Genomic DNA, 20384 nt, shown 5'->3' on the forward strand with positions numbered 1-20384 from the left:
GGCACATATAATAACAGAGCTCGGATCACTTTCTTAGACCATGAACAATACTACACATTAAAACAAACACTTACACCGTGGACTTCGTAGAAGGCGTTCATTTTTTTTCGGTGGCTTTCGCGGGACGAAAGCTTGTTGAATCGATAGCGAGCTTGAAGTGACTGACTAAATTAAAACACAACAAAAAAAATGACAGAAACATTTAACAATACGCGAGCCGAGTTCACCACGCGACCGTTTGTTTATTTCGTTGACCGTCGTCGTCCTGGTAACGGTCTATGGGCACGCACCTGGACTCCACGGTCTCTACCCGGTCCACCGATTGACAATAATTGTTGTTTTACAACGTTTTCAGTATTATTTTATATCCGTAGGTAAACGCAAACATAATTATTTAATATTTATTGTACTTAGTTGCGCCTGATGCATTTCAGTGGATTTAGATGATGAGACAAATCAAATTTATTAGGCGTAACGCGGACCATCGAAGAGTGCCTTTAAACACGATCGTGTTACCCCCGTTGACTCCTCCAAGTGCAGGGACCAACGCTCACCTCATCGGAAAATTTGTGGTAAGTTCTTTATAATAATGCAAGTAAATATTGTTTATTTATACATCGTCTTAATAAAATAACTTCCTAAGTTTTAGTAAATGTTATAGTACTTTATATTGCCTTAAATTTTCAAAATTTGCATGCTAATGAATTATAATGAATTTTTCACTTTTCATGGAAACTGTTTTAGTTTTTTTGTAATTGGACTAAAGATTATCAAATGGTCAGCATGGATACAAATTATTCACTAAAAAAATATTTGTAAAGTGATTTTATTTGTATTTATTTATTTTATTTTCAAAATTTTTATTTTCAGTACGGAATATTTGATATATAAACTTATTGTCCTCATCCCTTAAAGTAAAAGTTAATTTTTGTGCCCTATGAAGATATGAGTTCACAAAGTGGTAATAACTGTTTCTGAGGAATTTTCTAACCTGGTCCATTTATTAGATTAGATTATATAGTTTTTTTTTCCTTTCAATACGAACCGTTAGAGGTAAGGATGATTGAGGGTGTACTATAATTGATCTGATAGGCAGTTGTGGTTACTCTAGGTTTGTAATATTTTATTATTACTTATAAATCTCAAGAAGTCATATCTTCAACTTAACTCCCAGATTCAACTAATTTCCGGATCATGAATTCAACGTCCTTCTTGCCACGGGCTACCACAAACTAGTAAGAGGCAGCATGCTTATCGTAGACCCCGACACATTTGCTTTAGGAACTTTCCGAATAGTTTACTGAAAGTGCTAATCCATCCGATGTTTCAGGAGTCCTGTATTGGGACTTCTCTATTCATACGAGTATATCGAGTCATAAGCCCTGCAAATATGTTTCTAGCTTGAGGAGCCGTATTTAAGGAGTTGCTCTCTTGCTTTCTTATCTTTCAAAGAGTTTAGTGTACTATCAATCATTCGCTTAGCATTGGGCTTGGTGATTAAGCTCTCTCTTCTAAGCTTTTGTGGTTGTGCGTCCAATAAGAATAATTCTGTTTTATGGAAATGTTATTATTTATCTTTTCTTTATTCAAAAAATTGCGCACAAAACACAATAGTTGCGATTTGTTTATATTTGAAAACATTTTTGTGCCAGTAAATTTAGTCATTGAAGAAATATCATTATGTTCACAACATTTAGTCGACTCCCGGCTTCGATCGCCACATCAATTACTTTAAAACGTTCATCATTGCGGCGGCCATTTTCAACCCCCACGTGTCCCGCAGTTTTCCCAATCATTCGGCCGAGGTTCCCACGGAGCATGTCAAAACAAAAAGATTTCCAGGATAATCGATAATAAGGGCGAGCAAGGTGTACTATACTGTCGTGAACGAGAGACGTAGTTTTAAAACTGAAGATTTTCCGGGTGCTTTAAGTCGTTTAGTTCTAACGCGTATTAAAAATAACTGCGAAGCTACGATCGATCGGGTGGGTTGAATTTTCCGTTTTCGCTGGGCGCGTACTAAGTATATGCGACTGATAATTTTCATCGGTAAGCGTTGGAATATTTTTGAATCGTTAGTCAGCGTAAGTGTGTCGTCTATAGAATTTCAAACCGGCTAGTCGATCCGTAGAAAAGCTTTCCGATTACCTGGAAATCATGGCGTCGAAGGTTATGGTAAAATTGCCCGTCGCTCCGTTCAGCCAGGTAAGCGACCATATTGTAGGGCCGTTAAAGGTCACGACCTTGTATACGTAGGAGATGAATATTGATTATGTCGCTCCCCTAAGGATCTCTCCAACTTGTAAAAAGTATATGTCCTCAGCTTTTCTATATCTGATCTCCTCTTTGATAAAGGCTATATTCATCATTTTATATTTTGAACTTGAGTATTTTACGTTCTAACTGGTATATTACTACTGACAGGCAAAAAAAAGAAAAACTCATGCCAGCATCACCGAAAGCTCCAGAAATAGTATGCCATCACGTGGCTATCACGTGGTCCGTGATTGCAAACTTCCAATGTCCTGGTGGAATGTTCACTGTCCACTAACTCTACATTATTCTCTGCTTAACGATTACCAAGAAAAGTTTACTTGAACAAATGAACACGTTGAAGCGTTGAATTCAGTCTCGTTGTGGCCTATTGTGTCTATTTATGCTGGCTTCGCCGTTCCTCGCTCTTTCCAATTTTACACAGTGGCAAATGTTCATTCCACTAATGTTTTCTATACAAAATGTGGAGCATAAGATCCTGATCCTGATCCTCCTTTCTGAAAGTCAGAAATAGTTTATCTACACTTTTTCAAAAAATAACAAAACGTATCTCGATGATATACACAGGTACGTCCATTAAATTGTTTTAATTCAGTCTTTTGATACTATAAAACAACCAAAATAGTAAAATGATAGTAAACGATTCTAGGTATATATATGGCTAATTAGAATCTAGTTTTAAGTAGGAAATTTCTATTTTCACTACTAAGTATATATTTACTTCTTTATTTTTTTTTCTTTATCACAACTACTATCAATGAATCTGTATCTCAAATACTAGAATTGATAGAAAAAAATATAGTGACATTTTTGGAATCAGTACATTAGATTTTTTTTTCATTTTGTTTCCCTGTCTAATAAATCTATAAAAAAACACCTGGGGCGACTTCATTAAAATTTCACAGAAATTATTGCCGACTATACCTGTGCCTTTCTCTTAACGGGTTCACAAAAAAATAGTATATATATATATATATATATATATATATATATATATATATATATATATATATATATATATATATATATATATATATATATATATATATATATATATATATATATAATATATCTTTGGGAGTAAATCTCACCCCCCCCCCCACTTTTTGCTGGCAGTCACCTATCGCTTTTCACCGACAATACCATTTCTAAGGATGCAAGGATACTGCCAGTATCCCGTTAAAGTTATTGGGAGGTTCGTAAATAAAAGCTCTGTAGTCAGATTGTTGAATCTCTGTAGTCGTCAGGGTCAGAGTCTAATAAAATTGGTTTTTATAGATCTTTTACATATATATTAGTTTACATATGTTGATTCATCAACTATAACTTTATATGTTAGGGTAACGCATCACGCTCTTATGGAGTATTGAAATTGCCAAAACTAATCCTTATAAGGATGTTTCATAACTCACTTCATTTTTCTTGTCGTCAACTGTTTCGTGACATAAGAATATCTTCAAATTTCCAACATGTATAAACAATTAAGAAGTAATTTTGATAACAAAATATTAAAAAATATTTTTTGTTTGATCCTATGTATATGCGATTAATTGTATACTTGTATACAAAAGTCTAAATGGAAATAAATGATAGTTGAATGCTACGATAGCGAGTAAGATGAACCAGAAGTCCTGTTGTATCTTTCTTCCGTAAAACAAAAAACTTTATTTATTTTTTATTTTTTTAAAATTTATGAGATATATTATGTATTTAATAATTAACTGAATTATCTTCCAACACTTATTTTGAAATAAGTTTGCGTTTCGCAATTAAAAGAACAAATGTTTACTTTTTCTAAATATATTTAATTATTTTTGAACATTTTTTACATATTTAGGGGGTCGGCTTGTTTACTTACTTCTAATGGTCCCGCATGTTTCGTTGGAAATGGAGTGATACATGTGGGCTCACACTCCATTTCAATATATCAGTTCTAAAAAAGAAATCACTATCAGTAAGTAGAGATGTAGAGGCCGTGCTACGCTGATAATACATGAACTCTTGAAGTAACTAAAATTTGAGAAGGTTCATTTAATAAGCGCATGCGTGAGATTTCAAATCTCGTTTTTAAACAATGACCTTGGGGCAAAACTAACCAACATGGCCGCTGATAGTCTCTCGTTAAATGTTCTGGGGAAAACGGTTTAAATCTGTAGAAAATGCTCTTTAGAAAGAAGATGTCGCAAAGGAGAGGTTAGTAGGTGAAATGTAGAGGCATGAGCGGAAACTAATTATCTTTTCTCTACGAAAATATCAATGCCGCCTACGCATTTCGCGTAATAGGCCCACTATATTATCCAAGAGCTATATCGTAAAAATGAATGATTCCCATATCATAAAATGATTAAAAAACAAGACCCTCGAAATCTAAGTCAATATATTTAATAGAAAAAGACTGAGAACTTTAGAACGTTTATTTGAAAGAAAATATTCCTATAATATAATATAATATAAAAAAATTTATCCTCAATATATATTGAAGAATTTAAATAATATTTTTAGTGAATATTTGTCTTGTCGTGGTCCCGGAAAGTTTTCTCCAATAAACTCATATACTACTTCCTCATTTTCTCTCCTGATTTCTTTTGAAGTTTTCGCAGAATCTCATGCCTGAAAGCGACGTGTTCATTTTCGTGTCATTTGATGCTTTTAGGTGAACAAATCAAAGTCGGGAAACGGTAATGGAGGAGACATCGTCCTGCCACGGTCGCCCGACTTATCGTCCAGGAACGGCGTCACGACTTCCAAGAGTCCGGATCAAACCCGGATAACCCAGCTCGAACACAACATCAAATTCCTGCAGGAGCAGCACCAGCTGATGTTGGCGGGCCTCCACAGCGAAATCGAAATCCTTAAAAGCAAAAATCGAGGTATTCGCAAATTTGAGGTCGGTCGCTAAAACGTGCCGACTGGATCTTATGTTTTAGAGTTGCAATTCCAATTGGTATTCGTGAGGGGCTCGACTCCGACCAGTTCATCGTCTCCGTCGTCACCAGACGAAGATATGAAGCACAAGGTACGTTCAAGCCCACTTACATTTTATAAAGTACTGGATGTATGACGTTTCAGGTATATTCAAGTCCAAAACCTTTCAATAGCACCCCGCTCCAAATAGAGCTCTTGGAGAAGGAGATGGGTGAACTTAAATTGCAAATGCAAGACGTGGAGAGCAGGAACGTCTATCTGTCAGCCATCGTTGATGAGCAAAAAAAGTGGGTACCGATCGTAATAAAAATATAGATATCAACGTATCTACAATCTCTGTTTCATAGTAAAATCTTTGTAATTTGTGAAAATTTTTGAATAACTCATCGAAAAATATAAAAACTATTTTTAAAAAGAATTTTTTTAGCTTGTGTTGCTCAAAACTTAAAACGTATCAATAGGATTTTAATTATTTAGAATTAAATTTTCGACCCTCTTGCTCAGGTCCTGACGTGATTTGTTTCCTACTGAACGTAATCTGTTGCTGTGTGCCAGTACTAATGTAATCAAATAACTTTATTCCAAAACCAAATTCCCCGTTGAGCTAGTCGCAAAAACACAACAGCAAGAAGAAATGATCTGACATATGACGTGGTCGGTATCGATTGATCACACGATATATAATTTTTAAATTATATTTAATATATAATAATATTAATTTTATATATATTTATATATTACAATCAAAAGCTCTCCAGTAATTCCAGTTTTTATTCGAGTATTTATGTGAAGATCAGAGAAAGAAGATTAGAAGATTTGTTTATACAGACCTTAAAAAATCATTCACATAGAGACTTGAATAAAAATAAAAAACATATGTTTTAATCAAAACACCTGCAGTAACTCCAGTTTCTTATTCAAGCCTCTATGTATGCATTCACGTAAAGACAGAAGATTAAAGGAAGAAGGTTAGAAGATATGTTTTTACGGGCTTTAAAAAAAAGGCATTCACAGAACAATCAATTAAAATATCTACAGTAATTCCAGTTTTTTATTCAACTCTTTATATGAAAGCCATTTTTCTGAATGACATCATAGGGAAGATATAGGAAGAAGCGCGTTAGAGCACATGTTTATACGGATTTTTTTTTAATGACATTTACATAGCGACTTGAATAAAACAATATATTTCAATGAAAACGTCTTCAGTTTGATATTCTCTATGCATTTTTAAAAGCTAAGTATGACTGGTTTATATACAGACTTTAATAAAAAAAAAACTGGAACTACTGGAGACGTTTTGATTGAAATATATTACTTTATTTCCAGGAAACTCGAACGATACGAGCGGGAGCGAGAAAAGGAACGCGAACATCGGGTCAACTCGGACGAAAACGAACTGTTGCGCAAGCTGGATGATGCGGAGGTTCTGATTAGGAGGCTGCGCAGGGAGAATTCCGATATGCGCAGAGGCGTGCAGGCCGGGTCCAGCGCGCCGCAGCAACAGGTCCACTACCATGGACAGCAGCAGCATAACAGAGATAACGGGTAAATTATCCATATCTCCTGTACAATTTTTGGCATTTTTTTGACACACGACCGCACTATTGTTTATTTATGAAGGTTTACAACATTTTTACAATTTAAAAGTAATCCAATATAATAAGTTAAGTTTTAACACCATGTTAGTGATACCTAGAACAATAGACCTAGTCCCTTACGATCACGACGTTAGACGGATGTCAGACCAGTGTTTCCCAACCTTCTTTGCGCCAGGCCCCACCGCAACATTTCTACAATTTTTATGCTCCCCATACATAGTTTTTAACATTAACAAATTGATTTGTCAACTTATAAAACATGAACGATAGGATTTGGGAAGATATCGCTATGAAATTGCTATCAAGAACAGGAAATAATATTTCAAAACATACAATACAAAATTCAAAATAATTTTAATACAGATTCTCCGTATTAATTTAGTGCCATCCTTGCACTTGAGACTTGCTGCACAGATATTTTATATTAGGTTCCAATTTAGTTAGCTTTAATCTCAAGTCTACACGTTAGGTTTACAGCACTAAGTCGACTAAATGCGCTAACTATGAAGATGGAAACGGTAGTAAAAGTTGTCTTGCTTCTTTGGTTGCAGTTGGGTATTTATATATATATATATATATATATATATATATATATATATATATATATATATATATATATATATATATATATATATATATATATATATATATATATATATATATATATATATATATATATATATAAAAATAAATATATATAAATACGTATATACACTTAAGTGCGGACACGTACGAGTGAAATGGACGCGCGGCCTCTGAAGATGCCAAGTGATATTTTAGCGAAACGTCAGGCGAATGATCCTACTCAGGGTTTTCGGGTACAATTTCGCAAACAACAAGAATACATTCACTGACATGAACGTCAGAATTGACAAAGCGTGGGAAATATCTCCGAAAACATCCAATTGCTCCCAGATCTGTGCGGTAAAATCCCGAAGTGGCTCGGATTGGTGGGAAACGAAACCGACGTGGTAAAGTGGCGCTTCCCGCACGCTAGATCGGTGGGTAATTAGGTATTTTACAGACGGGATTAGAAAAACGGAATTTGATTCATGAGTTTATTTGACACGAGCGATACTTTTTCTACGACGTTAGTTTTTGGGTACATTTTCGCAAAACATCCGATCGGATGTTTCGTAGCGTTGCCACTTTTTTCAAAAAGTAGCAGCATCTTTGATATTTTAAATAGGGATTTAACCGGTTACTTCTGTAGTGCCAAACGATCTTATGTCCCGTGAATTACCATGTACATCAAACTAAAATAACAGTAAACGAATTTTTTGCAGCTATCAATCGCCGAGGCCTCAAGGCAACAGGGGTGGAAGCGGGAGGCACAGATCCGGCAACAACGGCCAACATTACAACCGGGGAGGGTGGTTTCCGCCGCTTCATTCGCAGAATTTTTGGCAGGGTAAATCAATGACAACAACAAATATAACAATTTAATATTTAATTTCATTTAATTAGTAATAATATCGAAATATATGAAGCCTATCAGCCCGCATGAACTATAAACGGCCATTAAACAGCGTTTTAGGAACATTAACAACTTTGATTACCGGTTTCCTTTGGATGTAACTTTTTCTTTATATTTTATATATTGTTGAAAATTTCCTTACATAAAACTTTTTCATTCGGTAAATATTAGGTAACTTCTTATAAAATATTGTTTAAAAAAACACATAAGTTGCAATTACAATGTATTTATGAAGATGGTTTACTATTTTTGGCCGAGATCTTTTTATTATTGGGGAATGCGCCGGGCAATTCGCCATATATCTATCTCGCAGGAAACAGATCCAATGGGCGGAATCAAGGCGGCATGCAGGAGAACGCGGGATCCGAAAACGTCCTGCCCACTTTGCCAATAACGGAAAACGGATCCGGTACTTACCAGTACCACCGGAAGGGCTCCAACAACAACCATTACCACCACGGCGGTGAGGGTAGGAAATCGAGAGGGGGTCACAAAAACGGGAAACCTTCCTAAGGGGCAGTCCAAGTTGACATACCCACTGACCGTGGTTTTCTTCGAAACCGCTTTGAGGCTGTTTTTTATAACCTTTAAAGTATACATTTTATATAGAAATATGTAATTTAGAACGTTTATTCTATAAATTCGATTCTACCTATTTGGATTATATGGAAAAAAGATTGAAAAATTATAATTAACCTACGTCTATACTTTTTAATTTTTGAGATTCAGGGTGGTAAAGTTTTCAGGACAAAATATATGTATTCATATTATCTGAGAAACAATTTAGATGGACAATAGCGTCCAAATTTTTATAATCCAACGTTGAACCTCTTTTCAAACAAAATTTGATATTACCTTTTTAAAAATAATTTTCAGCGTTTTTTCTGTTAGGATTTACATAAAAAGTTTTTGAAGAATACTTAACAAAGTCACTTAATTTTTTAAAGTAATTATTTATTCATTCATAATTGAGCACTATAAAATTAATTGAAATTATTTAATAAATATACATTATAAAAATATTTTTCACTACAAAATCTGCGTCCAATACTTAAGAAAGTCGCTTAATTAATTCATTTAATTAAGTATTAATAATTAGGTATTATAAAATTAAATAAAATTCTTTATTTAATTTAATTACTTCAATTGTAAGTATAATTTGACTTTACAATTTTTTTTACAGTTTTTTCCTACTCCGATTTACTTTAAAATATTTTTCTACAAAAACCTCAGACAAATACTTAACGAAACTTGACAAAGCCTCCTTTTCTGGACACCCTGTAATAACGTACTCACTACAAAAATGGTCATTTCAAATGGACTTTCAGATATTATTGAAATCGTCAATAGGAATATTGTCGTATATTTCGAAATCTTTCGTGTAGCTTTATATCCTTAGAACTGGATGTTAAGCTTCTAGGACAATGCGAAAAAGTAGTCGCTAGATAAGCGAAAGGCAACCGGGGGTGATATAGACGAATACTCAACTATAATTATGAAAAAAAGCGGTATATGTTACGTGTAACTATTTAAAGAACAAAAAAAACGATAGTCTAGCTGTGATGCACTTATGTATGTCTCAACATTATACTCTATACTATTATTATACATATGTATCTATTCATTTTCGAGCTGGGAAACGTTTATGTAATAAATTAATTCTGTTCCAATAAAAGTTGTAAAAGAATGTGGCGTCCTTACATTGTAGATCGTACCTTCTTCCTTCGTCAATCTATTATTTTGAAAACGACACAATCACTATAGGTTCTTTTTGAAAAATTTTAAAAATTATGTTAACGATGTTAGAATTCAGTTGGATGGCAAAAAATTACCTCTAATGGCCAGGACTGCTAAAGGTCAACCGCCAGTTTGCACATATTGAAACTACAATTTGAAAATTCCTAAAACGATACCTTCAGAAAGGGTACGGGAATCCATCATCCTTCTAAACAATTAGTCATAAGATGACCGATTCATCCAGCGGGTACGGCTATCTGATTCCTGGCTACCAGTATGAATATGAGAAATCCGGAAACGGACCAATACACAATACAACTACATAGACATCCGCATAAAACAAGCACTAATTCAAAAAACTATACGCATCGCGCCTCTAAATGCTTCAATTAACGGATATGCGCGCTACCACGAACGCAGGTAAGAATCCTAGCAGGACCCTGCCATGGGGGTGGACGATGTGAGCACATTCAGGCTGTATTTTGAAGAAGAGGAAACTGAAATTCATCTTCTAACCAGCTGCGCACCATTAACAGTACTAGGAGCTCAATTCATAGAATAGAATAGGAACGGATATGCTACTAAAAATTCAGAGGCAAACGTCCGCCACCTGCACTTACTCCTTAAAGAAGAAAAGAACCACGGACCACCGAACATGCCCCAAAAAGAAGAAAAGAGGAGGATCAAGTAACCTACTTGTGGCCATTGAAGTAAAGAAAGAAGATCCTCGCAGTATTCGTCACCATGTTGCCATCTTTGATCGAATCTATGCACCACATGAAATGCTCCACCTTTTTAAAATTCACTAGGCGGCGCCATTTTCGTTTGAATGAACTATACGACCACATATACAAGGTTAAGAAAACACGTTGTCATTTAACAAATAATATCGGGTATCTGGCACAAAGCCATTTTTGTTTGAATGTACTATACGACCACATATACAAGATTAAGAAAACACATTGTCATTTAACAAATAATATCGGGTATCTGGCACAAAGCCGATGGAGTGATCGAACGTTTTAAATCTTGCGTGTGTCCCGTAATTCTGATCGCGGCGGTTCGAGTCGGCGAGTTGGAACTCTGTTGACGTTGCAATCGTTGGTGGTGAAATTGACAGCTGACTTTCGAAGTTCATTGTGCATTTGTCGTAACGCAAGTGTGAACGTTTCGCGTAAAAATTTGCACATCGCGCCTTTCGAGTGCCTTCCGATAGTGTTCGTCTCGATCGGAACGATACCCCGAGGACACATCTGAATTATCACAAAAAAAAACAGGTGAAAAAAACCGTATCATCAGGTGATTTTCACGCGCATGCGCGCTAGTCCGAGCGCCAACATGGAAGGAATTTCAAACCGGCTTCATTCGGGTGATTTCAGCGTGCGCGCCAGCTTAGTGCCGACATGCCGTCCGAGAAACTAGAGAAGGGTTCGAAAATCGTGCTCAAAAAGCTCAACATCATGGAACAAAATAATTCTCATTCAGATTTGGTGCGCGACGGTGACGAAATCGAGCAAAACGAGAGGACTTTGCGGGAAGTTTCATGGAAAGAATGGGTCTCGGTTTCCGTGTTGTGTTACGTAAATCTCATCAATTACATGGATAGATTCACCTTGGCCGGTAAGTACACGTAGTTTCGGTAGTAGTTTAAGTGACGGTCGAAAACGGAAAGTGTTTTTTAAAGGGGAAATATGAATGTGGAACGGTCCGGTTGTCGGCGCGTAACAACTTTCACGTCTTTTCGCTTAAACTTTTACAAAGGAATTCTTGCCCTTTTACGTGTTTTGTTTATTTTTGGTACTGATTAAAGATAATTTGATTATTTCGATGGAGAGATTAGAGCGGAAAAGGTTGACTGTGAACGTTTTTGTAGGTTGTGTTCTTTTACCTTTAAGTAGGAAACGACCATAAAACTTTTTACTTTCTACGAATTTATTTTACCGTTTCCGGATATTTGTTGTATGCCCTTGCGTAGGTAGGAACAAATAATGATAACTACGGTAGCATTCATAACAATAAAAACGTCCATACGATCTATTTTCGCTAAATTAATTAATACACGATAATTCCCCAGTTTAGGTAATAATCGGTTGATAAACTGTCACTCGCCGCCAATATTCGATGTTGCAGTAAATTTCAACGAAAATATATATAATATATATATTAGTAACATTTTTAAATAAAATTTTTATGTATGTAAATTAATAGACCCTGACAAAATACCTGGCAAATATTTCCTTAAACGTTGCCCATAAAATAACGAATAGTTTCTTTTTTAACAATAGCAATATGGTTTCTAAGAAATGTGACAACATTAAAATGAAAAAAACGCTGACGCTAATGTTGGTACAAGGTGGTTTTGGATATTGCTATTACAAAGACTGACGGCAGACATGCGACAATACTGTTGGCAAAGAATTTGGCGGTTTGAACTTCGAAGTGTCGGTTCAGGTGTATGTAAACCTCGATATAAACATATCGAAGACATGTTTCATAGGCGGGTGTACTTATTTTCTTGGTTTGTGTATTTGTGCACATGCCCCAATGAATCGTTGCCCCTCTCAGGTGTTATTTTCGCCCACCTTACGTGCTTGCCATAGCCATTATTCATATTAATTTAGGCAACACTCCTCACTCTACTTGTCCCTTGTCTAAATATTGCATCACTGCAAAAGCAATTTTTTCCATGTGACTGCGGTAATATGTATGGAAACTGGAAATATTTACAGCTTCTGACATTAATGTTTTGCAGTTATCAGGTGGAAAAGTTGTGAAGTTTCACTGTATACAAAGGTGGCTCGACAGTTTCAAGAAAAAATTGACTATCCAGAGGTATATTTTATACAAAATAGGATTAGCCATATTGTATTTAAATATTCGAAGATTGAGCAGGCATAAAACCTGTAATTTATATATCGGTTATGTTTTGTTATGTACCGTTATTTTTTTCTTTATTTTGTCATATTGGAGTCTGTTGGAAAAAAAAAGGAAAAACATGCACATCTTGCTATCCAAGTGCTACTTAAAGTGGTTATTATTACAGTTAATATTTACATTAATTGCGTGTTTAAAGTTTATTATTTTTTATTTCCTTATTAATGTATTAATTCTATGATGCTTTCGTTTCGAATCGTGACGTCTATCCTAACCTGACCCTTCAGCGGCCAAGCCGGTTAGTTTGCTTTTATAATTTAAGGCCGATATGTCCCTTTTTATTATTCAAGTAAGTATGTAGGCGTATAATAAGTGTCCGTCGTCATAATAACAAAGTTTTTGGATAGGACCCACCCTATGCAGCAACAACAAAACAACATTCTTCACTCATTAATTTTTTTTTTGCTATATCTGGTGTTAAGAATGCGAAAATTGCAATTTATATTCAAAACGAACGATGTTTAAATTGGTTTTAGTCAAATAATGTCGGAAAATCTGAAACTGCATGTTATTCTTTGGTGATAAAAATTTATGTTATTGTAAAAGATTGAGCAAAACTCGAATCTAATCCGTAATGTTATTGTAAAAGATTGAGCAAAACTCGAATCTAATCCGATATAATGTAACGTATTTACACCTATTTAAAAAAGATAGTAAATGTAAAATTACAAATCGAGTTATATATTGCCAGATTAAGGTCGTTCTTTTATGATAATTACTCATACGTAATGTTATTCTTTAAACGAATACTCGGAATCTAAAGTCAATTTAGTTCATTAAGGACAATGGTTCTTTTTTTTAACGATAAAGAATGTAGTTTCAAATATTCACTCCAGGATACTGCTTGACAACAGTGTTTTTTAAATGGTCGTAAATTTAAATTCGCATCTGCTAGCGTTTGAGTGGTTAAAAAACATCCCTCGTGGGTCGCTCTGACTACGCATGAAAAATGCATGTATAGGACGTCCTCTTTTAGAAAGAAAACTTTTTTAGAAGATCGTCGAGATGGTGTCAGTGTCAGTATTTTGTATTTTATGATAGTATTATAGTATCATTGCCTTAATGCTTAACAAATTAAAAAAATTATCTTAATGGTAGGGTGCATCGGAATCCTACTCCTGGATTAAGCGTACTTTTACGAAAGCCAAAAACAATATTTTTATGGTCTAGATTTATGTTTATGTAAAATAAAATATCAACAAGCACGATAATTTGCTTATAAAAAACCGTTATTGATTGATAACACCAATTAATGTCTTTACGCGTGTTTATTATGTCGATATTGCGAAAACTGTTTATGTTTGTGAAAAGTTCATAGAAACATAATATTTTAGCCTCACTGAAAAAACTTAGTTTCCTAAAATAGGGTTACTTACCTTCATACTATTAGAACTCGGCATTTTTCTTTGTTTTACATTCCATTTAAACGTCGCTAGCTCGGTTGCAAATATAGGATCTCCAGTTCTTGCAACAGAATGATCAGATTGTTTAATACACATGGTATCGACCCCTTTGTTGGCAATCCCTGTGCTTTTCGAGTTATCGTTAAGGGATCAGTTTTCACTTTTACTAATATTTTGTCTTCAGTGGTACACGGAAACCACCTAGGAAACACTTACTGTCTAATATCACCGACGAAATATCGGGAATTTTCATGAAATATTGGGAAACATATGGTAACATATAGGAAATCAAACGGAAATCTCTAAGAATAATTTTGGATTTCCATATAAAAATTTGCTGTACAAACCAAGCTAAACTTTTTAAGGAGTATAGGCAACTATTATCGAAATCAGGAAAGATGACGACTACGTCATAATGATGACACCGGCAAATGCCATAACAATAGGTACACTTGGAATCATTGCTAACGTAATCGTCATCTTTCCCGAAGACTGAGAGGGGCAACGAATCATTGGCATTTGAGTTGATAATGTAACAATATTAAAAATTTAATAATTATATCGTAAATAATTATGCGAACCACATCCGATGCATTTGAGCGTTCTTTGGAAATTTACCATACACTAAGCACAAATACACAAAAAAATCGAGGTTAAAAACTTAATAAACCATATCGGTAAAAGGTCACCAAAACTAACGAAATCTGTTTGTTATTGTAGGGGTGATGTATTCCAATTTACCTATGATTTTGAATACATAAAAATATGGTACGGTAAAAAAGCTCTGCTGTTACTCGGCACTGGCAACATTGTCTCAGCCCGACATATCTGCATCAGGTTAAAATGGAAACGATGCCTTAATTATATATTTGTGATTTCTTTTCTTTTGTTTTATTATTTTTTCTTTTGTTCGTTTGTTTAAGTCAAAAATGTATGCTTACTTCGTCTTGCATACAAATTAATTTTTTTTTTTTAAATTGTAGATTTTTTTTAGATATTTTGTGGTAGCGTGTATATCGCAGCATCAAGTTCACGTCTCGCTATTTAGCAAATCGAAAATGTCGATGAATTTAAATCGGATTTGCGTTTTTCAACGAAGCAGAGGCCGCGGCAGCCGTTGTCGTCCAAACACGAATAACCATCCGATAATTCCTTCAGCGATTATGGCGACAGGAATAGAACTCCGCACTAGTGACAATTCCAAAAATATACCTCGGATAGTCGATTACCTTTCCTTCCTTTTCCCTTTCGTCGGGCAGGTTCGTTTCAAACTGTACGCTCGCAGGTTTGTCACGTGTTCCGTGTTGATTAGATTTTCTTGCCTAATATTTTCACTCGTCGCCAAAATTTTGTACAGTCGCAATTGCGTTTATCCTAATTAAACTTACGTAGAAAAAATAACCGGTTTTTTTTTAAAAATGGGAGTATATTCGACCGAAGAGAAGGTTCAAATTATTAAGCAGTATTTCTCGGGTAGTTCGCCCATTGTCTGATTCGCATTTTTGCTTGAAAATAGGCCGAAATAGACAATGTGCACAATTTTACGAATAATTTACTTACTTAATTGTAGAAAATTAAGTTTGTGCTGTAGCAAATGTAAAGTGAAATGGGTACAAGTGTTATAAATTACAAACTACGCAGGAAATTTTACCAGCAGATCACGAGAAATGCATGGTATTCTGTGAAAAAATGATTGACGAGCTAACCAAAATTAAGATTTTTTACTGAATATTTTATTCATTTTCCTTACATGGTCGTCATAATCCGGCAGTCGCTGAGTGTTCATAAGAGAACAACAATTCCTTTGAGGACTCAGTATCCGGAAAAGGCCAAAGTATGGGCTGATATTTTAAGAGACCATGGCATTGATCCTTTTTTTATTGACGGGAATTTAAATACAAACAAATATTTGGATCTTTTGCGTCATCAAATAATTCCAGCACTTCGTGAAATTTGGTACAAACATAATGCTAGGAGAGTTCAGGATTCTCCGAACGCCACGTTTCCTAATCATATAATAAGTGAAAAGACAACAATCAAATGGCCACCTAGATCCCCGGATCTAGCACCAAATGATTTTTTTCTTTAGGGTTACGTCACGATCGTGCAAATAATTTAGAGGAACTTCGTAATAAAATTACAAATGCTATTAGCAATGTTACTGCTGAAACACTGCCCAAAGTTCGACAAGTATTTTATGATATGTTGGGATATTGCTCAGCTGAAAATGGTGGACTTTTTGAACCTTTTATAAAATACATATTTTTTAAATTTCAGTTTTATTTTTAGAACTTTTTTTTTATTTTATCATGTCGGGTGAATAACTATGATGCGAAAGAAATCTGTACCAGGAACTACGTAACCCTTGGTAAGAATTAAATTATACGAAAAACTTATCCCTGACTGAAACGGAATCGAAGAACTGTCTACAGTCGGAGGAGCCTTATATTATTGGAACTGAGGAGATGTTTCTCAATATAGCAAAATATTTGCATCTCACTTGGATGCTTTTCAAATCTTCATTTAACTTTGTCACACTGAGGATTTTTTAATTTGACTTTATTTTCTATAAAAAAATTTTGACCACTTCAACAGCTAAATGCATTTATCTTCTTCCAGCTGATTTATTGAAGGGTCCTCTAATAGTGATCGTAAACTATGTCCCTACCAACTCTGATGTGTTTTAAAGAAAAAAAAATTGCCAACACAATTTTCAACACTGAGGCATAGGTAGGTCAACTACCTGCCACTCTAAATACCCTTGACAATCAGAACTACGGTACTACGCCTATGGAATACTACTATGACCAAGTTTACGGTTCAATAATAATTTATAACTCTCTCGCATTAAGGAACAAAGTATAAAAAATAACTTTTGCGTAACATTGTTCAAGAGTTTTCTGTTTTGTTGCTTTGACTCACTTCCCAACGTTATCGACCTCGCATCCATATCTAATATCCATCTATCAATAGATAATACGACGCCCCCTAAAGATGGCGACTAACCGCGCGAGCAAATGATAATTTATGAACCGGGAGTCAAATAAAACGAAATGAATTTAATGGGTGTAGTCACAAAAGACGGTAGCGGCCTTTACTGACAAAATTAATGGCCCTGCGGGTGGTTAAAAGGGGTGTTTTCTAAAGTAAATATGGAAGGGAAACTGGGTCGTGAAAATTAATTAATTTAGTTTAACACTGATATTTATCTTTTAAAACCGGGACTTAAGTTGAGCAGGTTTTTTGCCCACAACCTAACAAAAAAAACATTAAAATCAGCTTTAACGAAAAAATGATGCAGACTATGGTTAAACCTTATCTATGTCGCACGTGAGGAAATTCTGAAAATTATTTAGCGAAGTCTAATTTCCAGTATATATATATATATATATATATATATATATATATATATATATATATATATATATATATATATATATATATATATATATATATCCCAGGATATCACAGCTTTACCCTGGAGGGTATATATTTATATATTTTCGGTATATATAGTGACGAAAAAAGCCGATTTTCACTTGAATATGAGCAAAGTCGAATACCAAGATCAAGTTTTAAGCTGATATTTGCAGATTTAATGCCGTTACAAAAAATGGTGGAAAAGTCAATTTTGATTGGCATCGGAACAAAATCGTCTAGATAAAGTTAGACAGATAATGACTTTTTGTGTTGATATCTGACACCGTTTGTAGTTGCTTTTGGTACAACAAATGCCGGAACCGGGGATTTTAACTGGAAATTGACCGAAATGGACAAGAAAAGGCAAATATTTCACTCAGAAAATAGGGTTTATCTGCAGCTTTTATACAATAAGTGGCGGGAAAGTTTTTTTTTACTTTCAAATAACGCACTGTTTTTTTTTTGTGCATCGGATGTAAGAAGGTACCTCTTTTTTGTGCGTAATAAGATTTTTTTTGCTGTAAAAAGTTGGTGAAAAAGTATGCTTTTTCTTTCTTATGTCCTTTACATGATGAGAGTGTTAAAATTGCAATTATCATTACAAGATTGTACCGCTTGTTAATGTGGAAAACGAGTAGTTAGTTAATTCGATTAATTCCATATGATTGATATAATTTATCATCCGCTTTCCGTCACTCGTGTCATTGTTTATGGTGTAAACTTAACGATTGTGCTAATTTATTATTGTTTCATTCTTTTTTGTTTCAAGTATATCAAAGTTTTATGGGTAACACTAATACGCTAAAATGAGATTTATGAATCCAACACTGACCTATATACACAGTTTTGTGCCAAAAAATCTTCAATTTTTTTAATGAAAAATATATCGATAAAATAATTCAGAATTACGAACAAAAAATGGACTCTTAATGTTAATGGTTATAAGTTTAGTGCATTTTCAATTTGTTATTCCTGATCTCCTTATTTTGCGAAAATAGTCAAACGATAGAGTTAAAAATCTTTTTCTGAAGATATTTTTGTAGGTAATTAAATTCTCTATAAAAAAGCTTTGATTGAATATTTCCATCATACTAGACAGAAATGAAACCTTAAATAAACGATAAGTTTTTTTTATTTAACTTTTTATTTTGGAATTTTGTATTTCAGAAATCAGGAGATCAGGACAAAAAATTGAAAATATAAATATCTAGTATTCTTCGTTAATATTATGGGCTTAAACTTTCATGATATTTTTTTAAGTCTACAAGGTGTTTCATAACAGAGAGTGATCTTAATCTTCTCTGCTGCTTTATAAGTGGCGTTATACCTGGTACGCGCTGTTTGTGACCTTTCTACAGCTTTTCGGTCTAATAATAATGCGTAAAGATCGATGTCGATTTGCATGCATGTTATAGAAAAATGGCGACAAATTCAGTGGTGGTGACATAAAAATAACCTACGTCGAAAAACGAATTGTCGTTTTTCTTCGTATTTGGTTATGTACAGGTTTTGCCCTTTGTTCCAAAGAGAGCTTTTTCAACAACTCCAACGGGATTTCAAATTCAAGAATGCGATCACGCCTCCTATCGGTTATTCTAGAAGCTTTAAAAGAATTTCCAGAATTTTCTCTCAGTTGCATTAGTCATGGGTTTTTTCAAGCCTTGACGATATTTACTTTCCAAAATAGGGTGTGTTCTTAATTGGTCGCCCTCAATTAATTAATGTTCAATGTGGTTTTGTTGTAATGTACTTCAGCAGGAGCATCGCTGCTTCTTTTCGGTAAGTATTAAGTAAAAATCAGACTAAAGTGAAAAGAAACTTATGTCGAACAGATTGTGAGGGAAAATAATACATTGCGGCTCATAAATGGAAAGGGAGGAAATAAACAAATTTTGCAGTCTCGCGATTGTTATGATGACGACTTGTGAACACAACAAAAATTTTGCGCATTTAGATAACAACCAATCGTAATGATTGATTATAATGGCAAAATTATGTGCCCAGGTACCCAAAGATCAAGCTCATTTATTGCTGATATGTTCGAGGGTCAGGTTCTACAGTCGTGGCCAGAGTAAAGACCAGACTTTACATTTGAGGACTTCCTCATGAATGCATGTTGCAGGTAGTGAATACTTTGTTAGTCAGGGCAATGAATGAAATTATGTTCTCGTTGGAGGGTGTCCGAACCTCTGGATTCGTAATATAAAGTCTATATAGATGAGAGATGAGTATTAATAATATGCACGAACGAATGTGAACAATGCCGTACAACGGGAAATTGACAAAAACGACTTGAATAATGCAACAGCGCTAAAAAAATGGCTTTCAACAACGGGGAACAATAGCCGATCACCTCGATTGTTAATGACCATAATTGCAACGCGTTATAAAAAAAATATTCATTGGAATAATAACCTTTATATTCAAAGTACCACGCTTTCGTTATTTTCATAATGATCGAAATGTCTCGTGCCTGTAGTTTATTTTTAAACTCCCAGGAGGCCTGTAAATTAAGTAGAATTTTGGATGGAGACTGTTCTTCCGCTCCTCATAGCAGTTCTAGAACTCCCATACTGCAATAACTTTCAGCTGGTCGGTTATGGTCGGTTGGAT

The 20384-nt window shown here is 34.6% G+C and overlaps 3 protein-coding genes across 9 annotated transcripts in view; 2 read left to right on the top strand and 1 right to left on the bottom strand.

Annotated features, from left to right (window-relative positions):
• LOC132699509 (uncharacterized) overlaps positions 1–209 on the bottom strand; it is a 50189-nt gene extending 49980 nt beyond the window's left edge. Inside the window, exon 1 of the mRNA XM_060666263.1 lies at positions 75–209. Within this exon, the coding sequence (XP_060522246.1) occupies positions 75–101 (27 nt within the window). The 5' untranslated portion in view covers positions 102–209. The remainder of the gene's footprint in view (positions 1–74) is intronic.
• Positions 190–10157, top strand: LOC132699510 (uncharacterized). Of its 5 annotated transcripts, none has more exons than XM_060666264.1 (8): positions 190–374; positions 470–572; positions 4928–5144; positions 5202–5290; positions 5344–5486; positions 6529–6747; positions 8087–8211; positions 8591–10157. In XM_060666264.1, the coding sequence occupies exons 1-8, from the start codon at positions 190–192 to the stop codon at positions 8788–8790; spliced, it is 1281 nt and encodes a 426-aa protein (XP_060522247.1). In that variant the 3' UTR covers positions 8791–10157. The 5 variants fall into 5 exon arrangements, with proteins under 5 accessions (XP_060522247.1, XP_060522248.1, XP_060522249.1 ...); XM_060666265.1 differs by having other exon boundaries at positions 261–374; positions 435–572; positions 8591–10154; XM_060666266.1 differs by having other exon boundaries at positions 293–370; positions 435–572; positions 8591–10155.
• Positions 10158–10869: 712 nt separating this feature from the next.
• The window catches only part of LOC132699133 (protein spinster), a 53559-nt gene continuing 44044 nt past the window's right edge, over positions 10870–20384 (top strand). For 2 of the 3 annotated variants that reach the window (XM_060665656.1, XM_060665658.1), the window contains exon 1: positions 10870–11634. In XM_060665656.1, the coding sequence (XP_060521639.1) occupies positions 11418–11634 (217 nt within the window). In that variant the 5' untranslated portion in view covers positions 10870–11417. The remainder of the gene's footprint in view (positions 11635–20384) is intronic. The other variant, XM_060665657.1, reaches the window with a different exon arrangement.

The sequence above is a fragment of the Cylas formicarius genome, unplaced genomic scaffold (genome assembly GCF_029955315.1).
Source record: "Cylas formicarius isolate icCylForm1 unplaced genomic scaffold, icCylForm1.1 PGA_scaffold_3__17_contigs__length_32017465, whole genome shotgun sequence".
In the NCBI taxonomy this organism is placed as follows: Eukaryota; Metazoa; Arthropoda; class Insecta; order Coleoptera; family Brentidae; genus Cylas; species Cylas formicarius.

Bases quoted from the DNA above. Each gene is read 5' to 3' on its own strand.
- LOC132699510 (XM_060666264.1), top strand. From the start codon at position 190: ATGACAGAAACATTTAACAATACGCGAGCCGAGTTCACCACGCGACCG. The intron at 573-4,927 runs GTAAGTTCTTTA...TGATGCTTTTAG, and splicing joins ACCTCATCGGAAAATTTGTG to GTGAACAAATCAAAGTCGGG. The intron at 8,212-8,590 runs GTAAATCAATGA...TCTATCTCGCAG, and splicing joins TTCGCAGAATTTTTGGCAGG to GAAACAGATCCAATGGGCGG.